The sequence below is a fragment of the Ascidia mentula genome, chromosome 5 (assembly GCF_947561715.1).
Source record: "Ascidia mentula chromosome 5, kaAscMent1.1, whole genome shotgun sequence".
NCBI classification, from domain to species: Eukaryota; Metazoa; Chordata; class Ascidiacea; order Phlebobranchia; family Ascidiidae; genus Ascidia; species Ascidia mentula.
In genome coordinates, this window is record NC_138570.1 from 17,362,610 (window position 1) to 17,385,253 (window position 22,644).

Below are 22,644 nucleotides of genomic sequence, written 5' to 3' on the forward strand. Positions count from 1 at the left end.
CTGTACAATAAAACCTGCTGAATGCATGAACCAAAAGTGTAGCACAGTCTGGACTGAAGGACCAAACTTGATTACACCATAAGCCTTCTAAATTTATAACTTTGTGCTCTTTGGATAAAATGGCAACAAATTTTAGAGGTATGTGACATATATAACGCTAAATACTATTTTTTCCAATACACACAAACATATTTATTTACTGTTTATCCTGTGACATCTGTTGCATAATTTATTTCTGTGACAAAATACTGTAAAAAAAATATGCTCTATTTTCTGTGCAGGTCGTGATTCATTTCTTCACTGTTCAGTTCGAAAAAAAAGGAAAAGTTGAATTGTGATGGTTACTTTTGAGGGGAAAAAAATTGAAAATGTAGTGTAATTCATACTACACCTGACAAATTCCTGCAAATGTGTCATTGATAGGGGAGTCAGGAGATAATAGGAGGGAGGTTATTAAAAAATTTTCATGTTAGGTACCACGAATCCATACGGGTTGATAAACTTTTCGGTATCTGAGATCAAATCCTAATAGAATGCAACAGTACAGTCAAACGATAACGCGCGAAATATGTCCTCATCAACGTCAATGCGTCATAAGGGACAAACAAAAAGAAAGGCAATCTTCGACCAAAACGAATTTCAATGCCAGGACCAAACTTTATTTTATGAAAATAGGACTAAAGACCGCATATCAGCAACTCTATTAAAATAGTTTTGCCCGCGGGGATTGCCCGTCTTGTACTCCTGCGTCATAGAGATTCTCAGTTTCGTCACAAGGCAACCGGTGATGCATTGGGGTCAATTTTCTGGTTGAATGAGCAAGAAGTCACGTGGTATAGCGATTTTCAGCGTGTTAGGTGCAGTTTTAGTGCATTTTTTGTTTTAATAGGGAAGTTTTTCGCATGCCGACATTACGCCATTACGCTGCTGATTCGCTCAAAGCGGGTCGTCTTCAATCGGCGATTTGAAGGTCATCCGGCACCTTAATTTCAAATTTGTTAATTGCATGTTGTAGAGAATTAAATTTCCGTTCTCTTGATATTGGTCAATATTGGCACCTATTGCGAGAACGCCGAGCAGAATTGTTTTAATAGGGAAGTTTTTCGCATGCCGACATTACGCCATTACGCTGCTGATTCGCTCAAAGCGGGTCGTCTTCAATCGGCGATTTGAAGGTCATCCGGCACCTTAATTTCAAATTTGTTAATTGCATGTTGTAGAGAATTAAATTTCCGTTCTCTTGATATTGGTCAATATTGGCACCTATTGCGAGAACGCCGAGCAGAATTGTTTTAGTAGGGAAGTTTTTCGCATGCCGACATTACGCCATTACGCTGCTGATTCGCTCAAAGCGGGTCGTCTTCAATCGGCGATTTGAAAATCATCCGGCACCTTAATTTCAAATTTGTTAATTGCATGTTGTAGAGAATTAAATTTCCGTTCTCTTGATATTGGTCAATATTGGCACCTATTGCGAGAACGCCGAGCAGAATTGTTTTAATAGGGAAGTTTTTCGCATGCCGACATTACGCCATTACGCTGCTGATTCGCTCAAAGCGGGTCGTCTTCAATCGGCGATTTGAAGGTCATCCGGCACCTTAATTTCAAATTTGTTAATTGCATGTTGTAGAGAATTAAATTTCCGTTCTCTTGATATTGGTCAATATTGGCACCTATTGCGAGAACGCCGAGCAGAATTGTTTTAATAGGGAAGTTTTTCGCATGCCGACATTACGCCATTACGCTGCTGATTCGCTCAAAGCGGGTCGTCTTCAATCGGCGATTTGAAGGTCATCCGGCACCTTAATTTCAAATTTGTTAATTGCATGTTGTAGAGAATTAAATTTCCGTTCTCTTGATATTGGTCAATATTGGCACCTATTGCGAGAACGCCGAGCAGAATTGTTTTAATAGGGAAGTTTTTCGCATGCCGACATTACGCCATTACGCTGCTGATTCGCTCAAAGCGGGTCGTCTTCAATCGGCGATTTGAAGGTCATCCGGCACCTTAATTTCAAATTTGTTAATTGCATGTTGTAGAGAATTAAATTTCCGTTCTCTTGATATTGGTCAATATTGGCACCTATTGCGAGAACGCCGAGCAGAATTGTTTTAGTAGGGAAGTTTTTCGCATGCCGACATTACGCCATTACGCTGCTGATTCGCTCAAAGCGGGTCGTCTTCAATCGGCGATTTGAAAATCATCCGGCACCTTAATTTCAAATTTGTTAATTGCATGTTGTAGAGAATTAAATTTCCGTTCTCTTGATATTGGTCAATATTGGCACCTATTGCGAGAACGCCGAGCAGAATTGTTTTAATAGGGAAGTTTTTCGCATGCCGACATTACGCCATTACGCTGCTGATTCGCTCAAAGCGGGTCGTCTTCAATCGGCGATTTGAAGGTCATCCGGCACCTTAATTTCAAATTTGTTAATTGCATGTTGTAGAGAATTAAATTTCCGTTCTCTTGATATTGGTCAATATTGGCACCTATTGCGAGAACGCCGAGCAGAATTGTTTTAATAGGGAAGTTTTTCGCATGCCGACATTACGCCATTACGCTGCTGATTCGCTCAAAGCGGGTCGTCTTCAATCGGCGATTTGAAGGTCATCCGGCACCTTAATTTCAAATTTGTTAATTGCATGTTGTAGAGAATTAAATTTCCGTTCTCTTGATATTGGTCAATATTGGCACCTATTGCGAGAACGCCGAGCAGAATTGTTTTAATAGGGAAGTTTTTCGCATGCCGACATTACGCCATTACGCTGCTGATTCGCTCAAAGCGGGTCGTCTTCAATCGGCGATTTGAAGGTCATCCGGCACCTTAAATTCAAATTTGTTAATTGCATGTTGTAGAGAATTAAATTTCCGTTCTCTTGATATTGGTCAATATTGGCACCTATTGCCAGAACGCCGAGCAGAATTGTTTTAGTAGGGAAGTTTTTCGCATGCCGACATTACGCCATTACGCTGCTGATTCGCTCAAAGCGGGTCGTCTTCAATCGGCGATTTGAAGGTCATCCGGCACCTTAAATTCAAATTTGTTAATTGCATGTTGTAGAGAATTAAATTTCCGTTCTCTTGATATTGGTCAATATTGGCACCTATTGCCAGAACGCCGAGCAGAATTGTTTTAGTAGGGAAGTTTTTCGCATGCCGACATTACGCCATTACGCTGCTGATTCGCTCAAAGCGGGTCGTCTTCAATCGGCGATTTGAAGGTCATCCGGCACCTTAATTTCAAATTTGTTAATTGCATGTTGTAGAGAATTAAATTTCCGTTCTCTTGATATTGGTCAATATTGGCACCTATTGCGAGAACGCCGAGCAGAATTGTTTTAATAGGGAAGTTTTTCGCATGCCGACATTACGCCATTACGCTGCTGATTCGCTCAAAGCGGGTCGTCTTCAATCGGCGATTTGAAGGTCATCCGGCACCTTAATTTCAAATTTGTTAATTGCATGTTGTAGAGAATTAAATTTCCGTTCTCTTGATATTGGTCAATATTGGCACCTATTGCCAGAACGCCGAGCAGAATTGTTTTAATAGGGAAGTTTTTCGCATGCCGACATTACGCCATTACGCTGCTGATTCGCTCAAAGCGGGTCGTCTTCAATCGGCGATTTGAAGGTCATCCGGCACCTTAATTTCAAATTTGTTAATTGCATGTTGTAGAGAATTAAATTTCCGTTCTCTTGATATTGGTCAATATTGGCACCTATTGCGAGAACGCCGAGCAGAATTGTATTAATAGGGAAGTTTTTCGCATGCCGACATTACGCCATTACGCTGCTGATTCGCTCAAAGCGGGTCGTCTTCAATCGGCGATTTGAAGGTCATCCGGCACCTTAATTTCAAATTTGTTAATTGCATGTTGTAGAGAATTAAATTTCCGTTCTCTTGATATTGGTCAATATTGGCACCTATTGCCAGAACGCCGAGCAGAATTCTTTGTATTAGACTAGTTTTTCGCATGCCGCCATTATGCTGAATCGCAAAACCAGGCGATTTTTTTAATTCGCGATTTTTTTGATTGATACAGCTGCGGAAAATGTTGTTTAAATGTTTTTTGAGGTTTGATCTGCTTGCTCATCTCTGTAATTTGATTCTAATCCAAAAAAAAACAATTTTTGAGTAAATGCCTGTTGTACCTTGTAGAATGTGGCAAATTTGCAAAATTATTCTGCCAGAATTCTGCCAGAATGAGGGTGGTGCGATTTGCGAAAGGCAATGCAGATGTTTTTTCAGCTTTAAAACAGTTATGTGGCTTAGTTACCACAGCACAGCCTTCATGTACGATAATGGTGGTATTACAGCTTATATTTTGGTTGTATTTGTTTGTTAAGACCTATCCTTTGAAATTACTTGGTCTACAACAACTCTTGTAGGAATTGGTTGTAAAAGGCACCTGTTATCTTTTATAAATGTGGAACTATTAAAGTAGCTGCAATGGAACTGAATGAATCTGTTGATGGTTTGATAAAGGTGATAGGTAATTACACTACAAAGGAAGAACTGGTGAAATCACTTAAGTCTCTGAGGTGAGATTGCAAATGCAGAAAAAACAAATTTGAAAAGAAGTAGTGTCACTTTGTTGCTACGGGTAAATTTGTTCGTCAAATGTGACTAACATGTGTCTTTCAGGTCTGCTGCAATTGAAGATGGCCTCTCAGCATCACAAATTACAACCCTAACTCGTATTGCTACTTGTGGGAAATTTAGTGAGATGATTTTTTGTAATCCATATATAAATTTTAAAACTGGCTGCTCAAAAACCATTTTTGGAGCTTAGTGTTCACTAATCTTGTTGAATATATGTGCCAAAAAATGTCGTCGTTAACTTATAAAAATAAGCTAATGCAATAACATACGAAAAGCCTTACAATCTGTTATATGTGTCAATGTTCTAAATTTATCTACAATTCCAACTGAATAAACAAATATGAAATTTTGGAATGCAATTTAACGAATATTTTTGAAACTGTTGACAGTTATTCTAATCTTTCAGTTTATTGAACACCACAAATTGTATGAAATCATTTATATTTTACATTTGTTTCTATATTTCATAAAGCTTGATATAAAATTTATATAACTGTTTTTTTTGTACTTGCACAGATAGTGTGGTCTCAGGCCAAATAATAAGATGTTTAATACCAAGGGAGAGTGTACCAGAAGAAGTTGCCTTGCTGGTATTGTCCAAACTTTGTACTGGTGCTCAACACATAAAGGTTGTGTCTGGTGTTTTATAAAGTCTTTCTTATCACGCCTTAGAAATGAAATATATACATTAAATAAAGGTTTCTGTAGATGTACTCTTGATAAACTAGTTAAATGTGTATGAATTCAAAACACTGGAACAACAAACGTGTTTTCTAGGTGCAACATATATTGTTGCGATGGATTGTTTTGGTTTTTGACTTGATTGCAACAAAAACCAAACTGCATGCATTGTACTCTGTAGTTCTTCATTTTATTGAAAGTGAAGTTCTATGTCCCACCGTCTGCCACCTGCTATTCTTATTGACACGAAAATGTGATGGTAAGATATTCTTTTTACATAAAATGTATATTTATCTCTGACTGTAAACTGTTTCAAATTCTTTGTTTATAATTACAGTGACACACCATCGAATTTTGAGACTTCTAAACTTGCAAAAGAGGATTGGACCACAGCCTTATTTATGCGGACTGTTGACTGTATATAAGTGGGTATATTGAAGTGAAAATATCGGTATTTGTGCCTGTCTCATAGCAAAATTTTTACTGCAGGATGTACCAGCCATCTTTAGTGTCGATGTCAGGTGGCTATCGAGTATTTTTTAAAAAAGTTGATCAACTCTGGGAACAAGCAATAAGGAAAGTTCAACAAAAGTATGGGCTCTGCATCGAAAGTGAAAAATTGCTTGCTTCAACCAATAAAGTAAGTGGCAAAGTTGTACAGACTTTATTGTGCTGTAGAAACTGGACACTGTTTCTTTCAGGTCTCTCGTGACTTTCCTGGTGTTGCAGACTAACGAGCCACCAGACAGAGATTATTTTATGTTTGTGGTAACTTAGTAGTCGATCTGTCGTAAATCTCCACCTGCTCTTAAAAGACCCAATAGATTGCAACAATGTGCAGTTTCTGTAACCCACTGTTCATCGTTGGTGTAACTGCTTCTGCACTCATTGTGTTAAAAAAATGGCCTATGTAAACAAACTTTGGTAACAGAGTTGCAGAGATTTATTTTAAATAATTTTTTGATGAATATTTGATCGTCCATTTTAGGTTTTATCGAAGAAAGACAAAAGTTTGTTTTCTTCCCCTCAACCTTGCATGATGCAAGAAAGTCAACAAAGCAGTGTTCCTATTTCTCAGTTAATCACTGACAAGGTCCCAATGCATCGGATTAAGTCTTTTCAGGAGGTGTGTTCCACTTTTATCAACACATTCAAAGCAATTTCTTGTGGTGTAATTTATTTCCAAACAAATTATAAAAGAAAGAAAATTAGAATTTGTCGTTGAAAATTCTAAGCAAATTTCTGTATATGTCGTCAAAGATTAATGGCTTGAAAGTTTTTTGCATTTATCCAAATTTTTGTTGTATTAAATTTTTTAATCTTCATTTCTGTCATGTAGGTTCTTGACCATTTTGGTCGTCTGGATTTAAGTTGTCAGTCGCACACACTTTTCTCATCCAAGACTCTTCAACATGTGATTGCTGTCACAGCCGACCGAACTGTTGCCATTAGGTTGAGTTTTTGGCTCAACCACTGCTTGAGAAATGGTAATAATTCAAATGTTTCTAGTTATTTTGCTATAGTAGTTGTACAGAGAACATATAATGCAAATACATTTTGTTGGTTATCATAATAAAATACAGAATTGGTTGACAGACAAAAACAATTGTTTTAAAACAGAACAAAAATATAAAAGTGCATCACAAGCGGAAAATAAACTTGTAACAACCTACTGTGGACTTGCTCTCCTGTATTATAAGTCACACCTTGTTAATCTGAACTCTATACATCTGGCTATTTTTTACAGAACTGTTGGATGTTTCGGGAGAGACCAAAAAGGGAAAAGAACTACTTGAAACTTTACTTAGTTTTTCCAATCTGATACAGGAATGTTTGCCAGTCTGCGAGGCATTTCTTTTCAGGTTCATAAATGTTTGTTTTTAAAACACTTTTTGAAAGACATGTATAAACTCTCTGTGTCTCCGTGCATTTTTGTTGAAAAAATGTGTATAATATATACCCAAATTTTTAACGTTTCTGAAATAACATTTACAGGTACCTGTGTGTTTGGAATGGTGCTGACTACAGACCTCTTATACTTAAACTCATCACAAGATTGAGATTAATGCCGTTCGAAAGTAGGAAGACTTAGTTTTATTCCTTTTGTTGTGTGGTTATGTAATGGTTGTTATTTTTCAGCGCTACATGGTTTTGTCCTCTCACCACTTTACAAACTGTGTACACTCTCTACGAATTGTTATTTCAAGGTACTGAGTCAATATATTTTTTTTTGTACATTTTTTTCTTAGCTAAACTGCGTGGTCATTAGATTTTTAAAAGTAATGTTTTTCGGGCCACTAAAACTATCGTTTTTTTTATCTAATTGCTGGCTTGCAAAGGCCGTTGTTGTGAAAAACACTAACACTGTATGACTGTTAGTTCGCTGTGATGACTTTTCAGAAATTTAAAAAATAATTTTGGAATTTATATTTAAAGTTATCCAAGTGTTAAATTTTGTGTGCAGTGTTCAGTAGTGTGTGTACTCACCGAATTGTGGAGAAATTATATTTCTATGGAGCTGCCTAAACATGAAGCAATCACGAAAATGCAGCAGCAAAGCCAAGAAACTACAGATAACACTAGGTAATATAATATATTAGTTGCTCTTGTTTGCATCTAACATATGATGGGAGAATAAAGGGCCATACAGCATAAAAATTCAACTCGATATGAAATGTATGTCAACCAACTTCAACAAGTGTTCTGGATATTCATTAAAAAATTGAAAAAAATTACGAGAGACCTGAACCAGCATTTTAACAGAGAATGGATTTCATAACTCTGTGCATTCCCATACCATCCTAACTATTGTTTGTATTATAGGCACAGTATTTTCCCCTGCATACAGGAAAATGTTGATGTGCATAATACTATACACTGTCTCATCAAGTTCGTGGACGATATTTGTGTGCAAGGCCTCGAATGTGGTGAAAACAATCACATTTTGCATTTCTATTACATTCAATTTTACAAACAAGTAAGTGATATGTTGCACATTCGCAGCTACCGTCGTTTAATTCCAAACAAAAGTTAGCTTTAGTGTTCCTAACATAAATTTGGTTTTTATATTGTATGTTACTGTAATTAACTGGAATGTGGGTGCCATGTTTGCCACCAAAAACATGATCGACGGGTAATTGGATTTTTAGCACCCTGTGCCATTTTATGTTAATTGTCATTATTAGTGGTAGCACAGGAATCACAATTCCTACTCTAGTTACACATGTACAAAATATTTGCTGACAAAGATATCAGTTTTTTTTATTTGATAGAATCTTATTTGTTTCAGGTCAGCAATTCGAATGTGGTTGGTGACATCCCCATGATTTCTCTGCCACCGAAAACCTTTGTTAGGAAAACTCTATTCTCGCTTAACCCTGTATACATGTCATCTCTCTGCCGAATTTTACTCAAGTAATTTCAACTGCATGATTTTGGTTGATCAAATTTTATTGAACTTCTTGTATTCTTTTGCTTTGTGTTTCACAAGATTGAGTCAACTTAGAAGATAAGTCAGTTTAAAATGAAACTAAAACCTTCTGTATTGTAATATATATGTATACAAAATATAAACATCAGACATAATCAACCTGATTTATACCAACAATATTTTGTAGTTACAAAAATGCCACAATGGAGATGAAAGGGATGGGGATGCTAAATTCAAGTCATCAAGAGATAATCAAACTTCTAAATCAGTGAGTTTTGTATCCGCAAATGAGCCATAATAATCAATGAGAGCTGCAGTGAGTTTTGATTTTGGCATCGTAATTAATACACCATGAAAAAAGATTTCAAAGCTACTGCCTAGGATTTTGAAACTTTAAAAGGCCTGTTTTTCATGATAAAAAGAATGCAGTACAGGTTTGCATTCACGTTTTTATACTTCGTAGATATCTTCTGGATTTTTATGACACTTTATGGCGCCGGAGAGCATTCCATCCAGGCTGCAGTGAGGAGTCTATTGTGTACAAAGGATTGACAGAGAAAGACATGGGCGAAGAAACAGATACCTTACCTGCAAATAGGATGTTTTCAATTGATCGGTAATGTACTGGAGTTACTTTATACTGCTTACAAAGTCATGCAATCGGCTTTGCTGGTAGAATTGCCACAAAACCCCATTTATGTATAAATTTAAAAAAGACAAAGACCAAAGCTAAGAAATTGCCTAGTAATTATGCAAATGTTTCAAACACAACTGTGTTTATGATGATTGTGATTAATAACTGACTGTATGTACACTGCACAAACTATGCTTACCAGTGAGCAGCAAGACAAATTAAAAACTAAGAAAACAACAATCCCAAGTCAGCTATTTCCACACTGATGATGAACACAGTTGTGTTTAACAAGCCTGCATAATTATTAGGCCACTCAGCAATTTCTTAGCTTTGGTCTTTGTCTTTACAGTAATGTGCTTGAAGTATTTTGCACCACCATGTGTGGTCATTCTCTGCTTTTTTAGTGTATTGTGTTATAGATAGGAATTCATTTGTTCGAAACTAAATTCTTGAGATCAATTTCAGCCAGTTTATTTTACTAAGTATTTTTACTGAGTGATAAATATTCTGTTCCAGTCACCCAGCTTTAGTTTCCTACACATCTCACTTTCTTTCAATCTTACATCGCGACAATATGGAGGCACTTAATGCAGAGGTAAATGTAATACATAAGCTGGGCAGTTTGTTGATGGCTTCAGGATAAATTCTTGCTGCTAACCCAACTAAACTAGGTGGAAAAATTGCAAAGCTGTTTAGAGAATACGCCGATGGTGGAAACATGTTTAATATTTTTGTTTGCAGTTTGTTTTGGAAGATTGTCACAAGGAGTATTTGGAAAGTCAAGGTCATCGCGCAATACCTGAACTCATCAACAGTCTTATGTCATAAAGTTTGGTCATGTGAAAACCAACTTCTTTGCAAAATGCTTAATGTGCTGTATGTTTATTCTTTCCAGGTTTACCTGTATACTGCCAAAACAATGTTTTTTTTTCAAATTAAAGTATCAGAAACAAGTTCATTCTTGTGTTTATTGTTTGCTTTTTCATTATAACCTCAAAACCACAATGTGTCTTATAGTTGTTTGTATTGTAATAAGAGTGCTATTTCTAAGGTCTCAGCTGCAGCCCACTTACAGCACGGACAACCCTTGCTAATTTGCCAAAAATTTTGGACATCAAAAAAAGTTTAAAACGTTTGAAAAACCTAAAAAATACAACTTTACAACACTTAACTGAGACAGACATTTACAATAGATCACCTCCCAGTATGACTGCTACGATAACATGGAAGACAGTTATCCCCCGAGACCCAGGTTAAAAAAGCACGAAAATAATCGGGCGGATTTTGTGTGAAAATACGGGAATGACAAATACGCTCCCCAGTTTGTAAAATATGTTTCCCGCCATATGGTCATTCGGCCATAGACGCATTGTTACGTAACAACCTCTAATAATTAAAATTCGTTTCTCCTGGTTTTCTTGATCTTGGAATGTAGTCGGTTGTAGATATGCATATAGTTTTATTCATGTTACCGCGAAGTATTTCTTGCAGTTTTACGAATCGTAATTTAGTTAGTGTGACTATATTGCTTCTCGACCTACTTCTGTTTGGAACAATTTGCAGTTAGAAAAAGGTGCGGTCCAAGACCCTTCAAAATCACTTTCTATCACCATTTTAAAACTGTTTGAAATGTCTGTTGGATCGTAATTGCAAACAGTCCATGTTAATTTTCTGCCAGCTGGAGAACTGAAAGGTTAAATTGGCTTCAATTGCACAGTCTCTAAATCTGTTATGACCCTTTTTTAGCTCGGCGGGAAACACAGTTTCAATGCTGTTATAATGTTTATTCGTGATTGCAATTATCTTTCCAGCGAATCTGAACTTCATTACTTGTATCAAAAATTCGACCTGCTTTTTTTCAAAATACTTGCTGTGAGAAGGGGAAAGGACAGCATGTATAGGCATTGCATCATAGGCGTCGAACACATGAGAAAACATATCTGTCGTAACAAACATTGCGATCATCAATGTCACGTAAGTAACTGGGACATACAATGACTTCCTACAAGTTTCGGAAGTTTTAATCTTTTTTGTTGTGCTGCGCAACGTACAGTGCAGAATAAGTTAGTTGTTGTTAAACTGGTGACCTCTTTGATATATCTTGGTTAGACTATCCGTATAAGTTTGCTTTACGTACTTGGTGACATGCAATGAAAACGTAGTTAATTCTTGAAATATATGTATATATCTGTAACGGATCAAAACAGATCGCAACAGGACATATTTTTGAAACTGTGGGCGATGACCGCATACTTAGGCCTACCCACCAACTACCATACCATTTAACAAATAAGACGCAACTTGTGAAAAATACAAGCTATTAAACACTGCATCAAAATTAAACTTTCAAAATATATTATATCAAAATAAACATAGCTATTAGCAAATTAAAGTTTCGCGGACCCCAACCAAAAGCTGGAAGCCATTTTGGACACTTCCAATGCGCATCCCCAATGCTGTGCGAAACCTTTACTACCATGACCGTAATTATGAACGATCGGAAGGCTTCGGATTTCCGAAAACTCATTCGTACTGAGTCGCATGATCTCCAATTCCACACGAGGTCCTCCGATCCTTGCCGGACGAAGCCCAACACCAGTAGATAAAAATTTGGCATTTTGGAGTGATGGCAAAAGAGTTTCACATCTTTGTCTGATATCTTTGGTATCTTCAGGGTCAGGATTGACGTCATAACGTCCAACTTGACAAGTCACGCCCAACAAAACATCTTTACATCTTGGTGCAATAACAGTCTCCCGAACGTGTAAGATTTTGTCCACAAGCGGTGCGTTTACTCGAATGTATTGACCTGTGACGATTTTAAACCAGTTTTAACATTTCTGAACCTTATTATGTTGGTGGTGTTTGAATTGATTTTTTTGATAAAATTTGAAAATAATTGACGGTTTTTAAAGAGTAGTGTTACCACTGGATGGTGGGCTTTTTTGCAAAGAAAGATTTATCTGATTTGTCTCACCCCTCATTGCAATAACATTAGGATCTAATGCCAACTTTGCGGCTCCCAATCCACTGCAATTCACCACTAGGTGGTGAGAGGAAGCCAATTCAGCAAACGAGTTGATTTTTCTTCTTTCAAACCAAACCCTTCTTTGGCCAGTCCTATGTAATTGCAGAGTAAGCATTATATTGTAGTAGGCCTATCTATCACAGTCTGTTTTAGGTACAAACTGGCATTTAAATTTCATGAATACTAATTAAAATGAACTGTACATGAATCGAATTTTCTTCATAGATATTTCACTTCAGAAAAATTGCTTCTGTAATTTAGGTCTACAAAAGCCAAAACCATGGTATTGTAGCGATTTTGTGCGTCATTATGCGTGTGTATGGTCATGTGTCTGGTGATGCATGTCGGTGTGATCGCGCAAATGATTAAGATCGGCGGGGGCGCAGTTGAATAAAGTGGAAAGCTGTTGCAAGAAGTGTGCAGTTATCAACTACAGTACAAAAGACAATACATATAAACATAGGCGCCGAACACGGGTATGCCGCATACCCGAGAATTTGACCATTGTTCGTCATACGTTATTTAGATTTAGTCGGTTGTTTACTTTTCCAAGTTTCTGGTATTAAATGCTTGCTTCACCAAATCACGAGGCCCAATTTGCCGCAACACCACAGGTTACTTAGTGCCACTGCCTATAGCATGATGTTTTCCGCAATATAAGCAATAATGTCCATTGTGCTCGCAGTAAGCACTAAGTTGAACGTAAGCAGTAAACACAACAATAATTTGTGAGAGCGTTTTTAAAGGGTCTTGGACCGAACCTTATTTTAAATGACAAATATAGTTGCGTCTGTGAAAACCAGGCACCTTGATCGGTGAAACTGTCAGCACGTGGTATTTAGTCGTCTAAATTTATCTACTGTCGGAAATCTCTTATTCAGTGGGGTCTTACCGCACATAACCATGCGTTCATTTGCAAAAGTGCTTGGCGGCATAGAATTGCGTTGCTTGAAGTTCTTAAACTGTAAGCCTTAACCCACCCTATCCAGCGCCAAGAAAGATATTTGGCATTTTATGACATCATATAATTTGGCATATCCGAAGAAAATTTAAAGTCGGCGCCTATGCATATAAAGTTAAACTAATTACAGAAAACTTGTGGTGCAATAATCATTCATGTTGTTAAGTGATTGCAAAACAACATGTTGAAAGGTGGAAGTGGAATAGTGTAACTAAAAAGTACCTGGTTGTTGTATTTTCCAGCTTCTTCATGAGCCATGGAAGGTAAAGGTTTGTGTCAATAACATGGGTGGGGACCCTAAATATTATCCATTGATCTTCCTTAAAATCAGGATAGAACAAAGCTCCATTCTTCATTACATGATGGTACGGCTCAGTTTCATCAATGGTAAGACGCTGGTATCCACACTTCCTTCTGTCTTTCGCGGTCACTATAAATCCATTGAAATGCTCATTTAACATAAAACTTTTTCCACCACCAAATGGTAAATGTAATTTACATGCAGTTTTTTTGTATGTTTTTATGATGGATTTTATTGCCAAAACACATGTTTCTTCATAGGTTTGTACCCTGTTTGTTGAGACTCTCCTCATTTCCATTATAAAAGACTATTGCTTCAGTTGGAAGAATTCCCATTGATTTGGCCGCATCTGGTTGAAATGATGAACAGTATTTCATTGTAGCTACAACACGATCTGCCACCAATTCATTGTCCATTTGGGTGGTTTTTGCACTAATGACGATACCAAATCCATTTGAGCTTCAAGACATAAATATATAAAGTCTTCATAAACAGAAATGAAAGTTTGTGATTTACATCATGTGCAAACAAACACAACAGGTAAAGAATTTTTACCATCTGTCATCCATCATTTTTGTTTAAATAAATTTTTAAGTTATTAAAGGAGAGGAACCAAAATGATCAAGTTTTACTAACAAAGTTCGAGTCACTACTTAAAACAAAACACATTTGGCATTTTCTTACCTACAAATATTGTTATCTTCTGGATAAAATTCTTCAGCAATTAGAGTAATTTCACTTTGTGCAATTTCTTCAGCGATGCATAAAGCAGAAGCCAATCCCTGTACACCTCCACCAATCACAGCAACCTTAAACACCATGGCCTGACCCAAAGAACCTTGTGTTTGCATTAAATAACAGTAAAAGGGGGCTAAATATAAATTGTGCATTGCCTTATCTTCAAGATATAAATATTATACACATTACAAAATTTGTTCACATGGTAACCAAACTGACTATGGGAGGGCATATGTTTCCTCTGCACGTTTCCAGAGCAACAAACCACACTTCCTGTGTAAAATGACAAACGAATGAAATAAATTATGGAACCAAAACAGCATACATATCCTGTCTTAGCGGTTGTTCTAAAACGTGCTGCTGCACTACACTATTTGAAAAGTTATTTTATGCAAAGCAATGTGTAGCTGAATGAAGGTTTAGGTTCGTGGCGGGGATCTGTGTCAATAACTGGGGGGGGGGGAGGCGTGTTTATCAGAGGATTTTTTGTGTTGCGTCTTATCTGTTAAAACTACGACAAGCAGACGTTACCGACTTACGGCGCGAAAAAGGTCAAGACATGGAAATAAATACGAATTGAACACATTTTAAATTTCTTCATAAAATCTTCTGTAGACTGTGAGTTAAGAAAAGGATGTAAATGCCCTGACACGTAAGAACGTTGTCGGTACTTATCTTTTTACATCTTAACTTGTTAAATGCGTGTTTCCTGTTCCCACTTCATTTAATTCAAACCAACTGATATTACAACGTGAATTTCCATTAAATAAAATAGGTCTGCTCACGGAGTACACAAGTAGTCTGCAGCTAAAACACGCAAAGCGGACATAAATTTAGTTTAGTCATAGTGGCATCAACTGAAAAAAAGCAACACGACGGATTAAGCGTGTAAACGGGGTTAAGCAACAAACGGTCACGACAGACTAACCTGTTGTGATGACGTAATAAAGTAACTGGGCAAAAGACACAGTTACTCTGAACAGACTTTACTAAAAAACCTTCTGATATGGAATTTTTTGGGGTAAACAAATTACAATATGTCCTCACCAAAGTTTTTAGAATTATGGGGGGAAGGGGGCAAGACTATTATCTCAAATGCATTAAATATGCGCAATTTTAGTCGCAATTTACGAACACTCCTCCAAATCCATAAACTGTCAAGCAACGTCCAACCGTAACTTACTTGGTGAAATAAAATTGAAACCAACCCACTTAACTACAACACGCAGCCCAGATATGTTGGTATGTTTCTCTATCCTTGTGCCCCCCCTCTTTCCTCCTCTTCTATCTTACGTCGCTGACTTTTGCGCTCTGTGTTTCCATTGACTAATGTGCGCCACTCGAAACCGACGAAATTCATTGAGGTGTGAAGTACTGCAACTATCTTCATGCTTCAACTAATGCATGTATCATTCGTTCGCACACTCGACACTGTGGCAACACGCATGTTTTCCCTGACCTACTTCTGACCACGCCGCATGTTTCCTGAAACTCAACACCAGAAAACCAGACGGAAAGGACGCAAGCAGAGTTAAGCTTTCCTGCAAGAATTTCCACAAGCTTTCTGACATCCTGCTGGACAACACATTTTTTCTGACACTTCGTTATAAAACACCTATTTCGTAATCCTTCGACAGTATCTCCTGAGCCTGCTATTTCTCGCCATCGCACTGTGACGTTCGCACGTTCTTTTCATGGTAATTCAGTTACGTGATAAACTCTAGTTAAACGCGCTTGGAACAAATTTAACTTTACGCCGCCTGGCATTGCAAATGTGTATTTCCATAAAAATAAGTCTGTTCACGGAGTTTTAAATTTAGTAGTTTATACAGCAAGAACACGCAAGCAGACTTTATAGATTCAGCATAGCATCCGACAGGAAACAATTGGTACGCTGCAACACCGGTAGAGATCGAGTTGTCCACCGATATTATCGCTGCAAATCTGATTGGAGACTCGAAAATGCGGCAGTTTAAGTCCCTGTCTGAGATATGATGAATCTCCTACGCGTTATTTTAACTTTTTCGACATCCGATCGCTTGCTGTATGAGGCGATTATTGCGCTACGCGTACCCGACAACAGAGTCAGTTTACACTGATAACCACGTGACTGGACATCGAATATCAGAAAGGCCATTCTGAAAATATAGACATCGATAAAAGATTGTCACCATAAGACGTCGGCTAACTAACACAGCTAGTGTATTGGCGTTTTACACTTCCCTGTAGTTCCTTTTTTTAAATAATTTGTATTTTTCCACACCGGGATTCGAACCTAGGATATCCTTTCCACGAATTCCGATCAGGCTTTCTTTTTGGTACATGGGTCGGACGCTTGACCGATGTTGCCAATGTGAGAAAAATATTCTTTTGTGGACTGTAACGCAATCATTGCTATTAAGTCGGTTGTTGTGTTATTATCGCTTTTGCTAAAATAATAAAATTTGGCTTTTGACAAACCTACTGTTATGCACGATACGATTTAATTATATCAGTCAAATGTGACAAGGACTAGTCCTGCGTGTTGCATTACATCTTTGGGTATTCAAGTTACCAAGATAGGTTACCATGTTTGTCAACACAAAAGAACCCTGGCCGACATTGCCATATCCGGATATCGTTGCTAATTACCCTAATGGTTTGGAACTGAAAACACCACTACTAAAAACTAAGCAATCTGCTTGTGCATGTACACCTCGGTCTATGATCAACTGTATCTAATCCATATAAAATTGTAAATAAAATTGAATCATGAATAACCGAGGTTTACTGTATTTATGACCCGGGTTGTTGTCCCAGATAAGGTTCTTTATTACAATATTGCAACACTTGAGGATTTGCAGTTAAGTACAATACAGAAGAATTTTATTTTTAATGTAAAAAAAGTCAGGGGGAGGGGGCTGTCATAAAATTTGTTAAAGTTAACAAATCACTTTCATAAATAGTTTCGTTAGATGTATTTGTTATTGGACGAAAGCGAGCTTGACGGTACCGAAATGATCACAACTTTATACTTTCTCTTCTTCGACGGCGTGCTTAAAAACAAGCATGTAGGGAGTGATGCCATCTTCTTCAAAGTTCAAAAAACATTGGGAGCCGTCCATGTTCATACTTTCACCAACAAGTATCTGCAAAGTTAAATTAAAAGTTAACTCATTTTCGAAACTCACTCAACTTGATCAAAAAGGCAGAGAACAGTTTAAGTATTTACGATATTGTGGGAGTTACAGATTATGTTTTGCAGAAAAGAAAATGTGTTTTACAACTAAGACCATTCCCTTGCTCATTACAAAAAAAAAGATGCAAGAGGCTACATATTGCCAAAATATTTCATAAAACTGGTCCAAAGAACAAGCTATGATTAAAAAGGATGCCATAGTATCTGCTTTTTAAACAAAATTGACTACAAAGAAGCGACAAACCATCTCTGTTTATGACATAGAGAATATCTAATGTCAAAACAAATGTATTTCAGCCTGGGGAATTTAACTTAGCGCCCTTGTAACCAATGCTTGTGGCAGTGAATCGCAATTATAAGTTTGGTAAATTGATTAAAGCGATTAACCAAATTCATTTATGTATATTTGGGAAGGTTAATTACTATGATGCATACCTGCTTCAAATGCTGATAATATAAACACGACAAAATGCTACAAAAAACCTCTTACTTCAAAGTCCTTGCAGTTCGCCATAAGGTACTTAGCTGCAGCTTGGCCCCCAGCCTTGTACTCGGCAAGTTCTTTATCTTTTCCATCGGCCTTTAATTTGTCCATAAGTCTATAACATCAAGAGCTGTTAACTCCAATGACATATAGTATTGCTTTGAAAATGTTTTGAACTGGTAATTTGTTTCAATGAGCATTTATTTTAGTTCAGATTTTATTAGATATGGGGTTTCAGATACAAGGTGGCAAGGTTTTGTATTCCCGCCAACAAGTATATATATCATATACATACAGTATGTACATATAATATTATGCCAAATTCATGGTTATCCTTTGCACATAAGAAATCAGTTCTGGACTACCCAGTACAGTACACATACTGTTTGGAAAAATCCTTCAAGTAGACTTTTATTGTTGCTTTGGTATATCCTGGAATCGGTTGCAAGCGATTGGCATCAGCAACATCAAACTTGCGCTTAGTTTCCCCTTCGTCGAGCTGCTCACAACCACCTTCTGCTGATGCATTGCCACCAATAGCACTGTCGTCAATCTGGTCTGGCCTGACATTTATCATCTTAAAAAATAATTGTATATTTAAATGCCATCACATATTCTACCCGCTGAGTTTAAAGTTTCTAAAGGTTGATTTGCAGTATTGGGCAGAAACTCACAATTGGTTTGAGCAATGCAGTAATAATTAAGGCAGAATTGGTAATGACATTTATTGGTACATCTGTTTCCAAAAAGTGCATCTCTAGCAATAAATATGTTAAGTAAAAAAAGTGGAGAACAATATAATATATGTTTTAAAGCCTGGCAATGACCATTTAGGTTTTTGTTACACATTAGTGACCTAATGAAATGCTTTTCTAATATGGAATCATACATGCTGTCTCAAATAACATGAAACCGCTCAATGATGTTACCACAATGATGGGTGCCATTCAGGGGCGTATCCAGGAATTTTTAAAGGGGGGGTCCAAATTTTTTTTAGGGAATTCCCCGATTTTCAGGTATAAACTATTGTGGGCAAGAATCGCAAAATACGAACACCGGTGTTCGCGCCAATCGTCACATAAACGGTGGCTTTCTGGCTTGCGCAATTGTGTAACGTTATGGAAAGTTTAACAACTAAACTAATTGACTTTCACGCAAGTAAACCGCTTGTCATTACAACGTGGCCACTAAAATACGACGTTTCGTCCTTGAACTGACGAAAAATGACACTTGTTTCGTAACAATGCAACATGTTTGGTAACAATGCCAAGTGTTCGGTAACAATGCTCCCTGTTTGGAAACAATGGCAAATGCAACACGAGGCGGTTTTTAGATCAACGTCAAAGAAAATTTCTGGTTTTCAAGCGGATTTTGACAAAAAAATACAGTGGCGTTTGTTTAGTTATCAAAAAAGACCAAAATATTTTACAAAAGGGGGGGGTCTGGACCCCTCGGACCCCCCCCCCTGGATACGCCCATGGTGCCATTACACAAAAACGTCATGTCACTGTGCATCGCAAAGCAAAATTACATGCACAAAATTTAAATTACATGCCATATTTGTGGAATCCAACAAACAGCAATAAAATTAGTCTCTACTTTGACAATGAAACCTTTTTCAGCAAAGCATTGTCAATACCTTTTATTTATATTTCATATTGTCATAATTTTTTGTGCGATGTCATACGTTTTTAAACATAGTTACAATATTTAGGAACATAACTAACGGTTTTGTAAATCTTTAATATGAACAGAATAGCCCATACAGTGCTGGAAAACTTCATGTAAACGTTTCGATTGTTTTCCAGCACTGTATGGGCTATTCTGTTCATATTATAGTTACAATAGTTTTATAACTAGACCTAAATCCACTTATCAAACCTTTCCAACAACTTTATAAAATATGCCCATAAATTCCTCCACTTTGTAGGTATCAGAAAACAGCTCATCCCCTAAATTAAAACACATGTCATATTTGTCTAATTAAAGGACATCAACTAATAAGGTTACCACACATATTGTTGCATATTATTAAACAAAGTAAAAATCATACCTGTGAATATATCCTTATAAATGATCATTGTGTTTTTTTTCTGGTTATGTTGGTGAAAAAGAAATTAACGAACAAAACCTTAACAGTTTAACCGAAGTCTCGGTAGAAAGGAAGAAAAAAAATATTGCACAATCCACGTAACACGTTGTCCAATGAGGGTAACATATTCTGTATGAAACCTCAAATGTTTCATTGTGCAAAGGGCCTTAAAGGCTTCAAAACACCTGACAACTACTTCTGAAAATACTATAATTATACTTTGGAAAATAAACACCAACATTCCAAGACAATCCCCCCTAAGACATTTATTTAAAAATTTCGGATTTTTTTACCTTACTCTTCAAAAAAGGAAAAAGGGAGTGTTTTGTGGCGACGCATATAAATAATAGTATATTTTTTAATTATTGACCATGTTCTGTCTTTTAATAATCATGCTGAACTACAGTTTCAAAACTACTTTGCGGGTTAACCGGTAGGCCTATTCCCTTGCTTTAAATTCTATACGACGCGTAAAAACGTGTTGAATAAAACAGAAATGTCGGAGGCATTGGTTTGACCTCCATTAGGGACAAACCAGGTGTGTGGTACATGAAACTGCTTTAGTGACATGAAAATTGCCGAGATAACGAATATTTCCCTGCTGAATTGTCTTTTACTGAGTATATATAGCGTATTTGCGTACAATCAGTGACGTCTGCGCATCTACCCCGTGTATAGTATTGGCACTATTGTGTAGGCTGTATTAAACACCAGGCAAGACACAATGTCGCCGTTGGTAAAGTTTGCGTAACAGCAGGCTGACAATCAGCATAAATATGACATATTACTGCTAGTATTGTGCTTATTCCTTGGATTCGTGTTTAAGAAATTAATGTTTTAGAAACTACAGTACTCACGTCTCTAAAGGTGATTATTCTCGATCAGCGTGGTAAGGTTTTCAACTTAATTTTTTTTTTTATGTTCGACTGTTGGTAACCCTGTAGGCTACACGAGACACAGGAATCTCTCTGTCATGTTGGGGTTTGTAATGTTCATACCTGCGCCATGGAAAAATCGTTAAAGTGACAGGTAATGTCATTATTACAGTTTACACTCTTCAATATTTACAATTGAATTCACGTCATATTCCTTAGTGGCGAAGGATTAAGGAGTCACAAAAAGATCATCATCATCATCGTGACGTCATGGCAATTTTGGTACTTACGCAACTGCTGATATAAATCGGTCGGAACCCTCCACTATGCGGCAGTATTGAGTTGATTTGAAATCGTGTGTCAATATTAGGGGAATTTTTTGTCATTACCGTCAAGGTTTAGATGCTTTTGAAACCCAAAAATAGCACATTGATTATGTTCCAGGGTGACCAATGAAAAAGTTACAAAGTCTTCTTTGATGCTTTGGGACATAATGTATCAATTAGGTCATTCAAGTCATCAATTGGAAAGATTTTGTTCCACTTCGGGTCGCTTATATTTTCAGGCCTTTAGGATGGTAAAATATTAATTATTTTTGTGGCTGAACTTCTGGGTCGCAAAACTTTAGGTTTTTTTAATTCATGTTTCTTTGTTTGTATTTTTTCTGCAACTGAAGGGCGTATTTTATATCATGCTTTAGCCAAAATAAACTCATTTTTATAAAATTATCGCAAGAGTGCTTTTGACTTTGTGTGTCTCGACATAAACCAACCAACAAATATTTTAGTTTCTTCACGTTTTTCTAAAAAAGAAGATTCTACCCACTTTGCAGCATGAAAGTTAGCCCCCTCGTGAAGGTGATTTCCTCACGGAGAATCACCGTCTGCGGCTGTAGCATCGTAACCAGTCGCTCTGGGAGGTGGCGGGGTGTGACAAGCCGTATCGGACGTTGTCGTAGCCACCCGGTCGTGATGGCAAAAGAAAAACCCATTAAAACGTAAAAAAACTTCGGTTACAAAAACATCCAAAAATTATAAATTTAGAAGAAAACAAAATCGACTTCTAAACCAAAAACAAAGTTTCGTCGGCAAAAGAAAACGAATAATCCGATCCCTGTCGTCCTGCGCCGATTAAAATTAATCGAAAAGGAATGTGTTGCTTTGCCACAAACATGAACACAAACGGATTCCGGACGGCAGCTGCACGACCAGCAACAGCGCGATATGGAATTTCATCCCGACCCTTAGACCGCCCTCTCAATAATTTTTATATGCCCGACTGTAAGCATAGAGTTTAATCAGCAATAACGACCCACCGCGCGCGCCTTGATTAGTATTGTTTCGCCAAACCGCGGCATTGTCTTGCTTCGGTGTGGGTGCACACTTGTTTTGGCGTCGTTGTTGTGTGCGATTTAAACGTTGTCATTGGGCCCAATTATGTTCATTTAACGGGTCATCGTTGGTGGAGACACAGTAGAGGAGACTTCCACCTCGCTCCATGAGAGTGAAGGGCGTTGGTGACAACACGCAATAATCTTGTGTCATTTCACCAGTCGTCGTAATTTAATTAATCCTGGAATGGCGCTTAGCAACCGGCATAATACATAAACATATTCGTATGTACATTACAACTTTG

General features: G+C 37.3%; 3 protein-coding genes across 3 annotated transcripts; 1 reads left to right on the top strand and 2 right to left on the bottom strand.

Moving 5' to 3' along the window:
* The first annotated feature begins 4,359 nt into the window (after positions 1–4,359).
* On the top strand, positions 4,360–10,310 carry LOC145902666 (centromere protein I-like). The gene is made up of 18 exons (XM_082990724.1): positions 4,360–4,546; positions 4,650–4,726; positions 5,124–5,236; positions 5,385–5,547; positions 5,626–5,713; positions 5,778–5,928; positions 6,277–6,414; positions 6,628–6,775; positions 7,036–7,150; positions 7,284–7,366; positions 7,428–7,495; positions 7,753–7,871; positions 8,112–8,265; positions 8,578–8,702; positions 8,906–8,986; positions 9,182–9,334; positions 9,869–9,947; positions 10,094–10,310. The coding sequence occupies exons 1-18, from the start codon at positions 4,455–4,457 to the stop codon at positions 10,178–10,180; spliced, it is 2,034 nt and encodes a 677-aa protein (XP_082846850.1). The 5' UTR covers positions 4,360–4,454; the 3' UTR covers positions 10,181–10,310.
* Positions 10,311–11,739: 1,429 nt separating this feature from the next.
* Positions 11,740–14,525, bottom strand: LOC145903107 (D-aspartate oxidase-like). The gene is made up of 5 exons (XM_082991186.1): positions 14,327–14,525; positions 13,911–14,101; positions 13,564–13,771; positions 12,330–12,472; positions 11,740–12,161 (listed from the first exon to the last, which is right to left on the bottom strand). Exons 1-5 carry the CDS (start codon positions 14,491–14,493, stop codon positions 11,740–11,742), a joined length of 1,131 nt encoding a protein of 376 aa, XP_082847312.1. The 5' UTR covers positions 14,494–14,525.
* Positions 14,526–17,124: 2,599 nt separating this feature from the next.
* Positions 17,125–20,230, bottom strand: LOC145902529 (translationally-controlled tumor protein homolog). Its single transcript, XM_082990540.1, has 5 exons — positions 20,096–20,230; positions 19,924–19,994; positions 18,426–18,619; positions 18,049–18,157; positions 17,125–17,508 (listed from the first exon to the last, which is right to left on the bottom strand). Exons 1-5 carry the CDS (start codon positions 20,121–20,123, stop codon positions 17,389–17,391), a joined length of 522 nt encoding a protein of 173 aa, XP_082846666.1. The 5' UTR covers positions 20,124–20,230; the 3' UTR covers positions 17,125–17,388.
* Positions 20,231–22,644: the final 2,414 nt, after the last annotated feature.

Excerpts from the sequence above, each read along its gene's own strand:
- LOC145902666 (XM_082990724.1), top strand. The coding sequence starts at position 4,455 with ATGGAACTGAATGAATCTGTTGATGGTTTGATAAAGGTGATAGGTAAT. Across the intron at positions 5,548-5,625 it reads ATTGACACGAAAATGTGATG|TGACACACCATCGAATTTTG; the intron begins GTAAGATATTCT and ends TTATAATTACAG. Across the intron at positions 7,151-7,283 it reads TGCGAGGCATTTCTTTTCAG|GTACCTGTGTGTTTGGAATG; the intron begins GTTCATAAATGT and ends TAACATTTACAG.
- LOC145902529 (XM_082990540.1), bottom strand. The coding sequence starts at position 20,123 with ATGATCATTTATAAGGATATATTCACAG. Across the intron at positions 19,995-20,095 it reads TTATAAGGATATATTCACAG|GGGATGAGCTGTTTTCTGAT; the intron begins GTATGATTTTTA and ends GTTTTAATTTAG. Across the intron at positions 18,620-19,923 it reads TTTATAAAGTTGTTGGAAAG|ATGATAAATGTCAGGCCAGA; the intron begins GTTTGATAAGTG and ends TTATTTTTTAAG.
- LOC145903107 (XM_082991186.1), bottom strand. The coding sequence starts at position 14,493 with ATGCAAACACAAGGTTCTTTGGGTCAGGCCATGGTGTTTAAGGTTGCT. Across the intron at positions 14,102-14,326 it reads GAAGATAACAATATTTGTAG|CTCAAATGGATTTGGTATCG; the intron begins GTAAGAAAATGC and ends TATGTCTTGAAG. Across the intron at positions 13,772-13,910 it reads GGAGAGTCTCAACAAACAGG|TGACCGCGAAAGACAGAAGG; the intron begins GTACAAACCTAT and ends ATGGATTTATAG.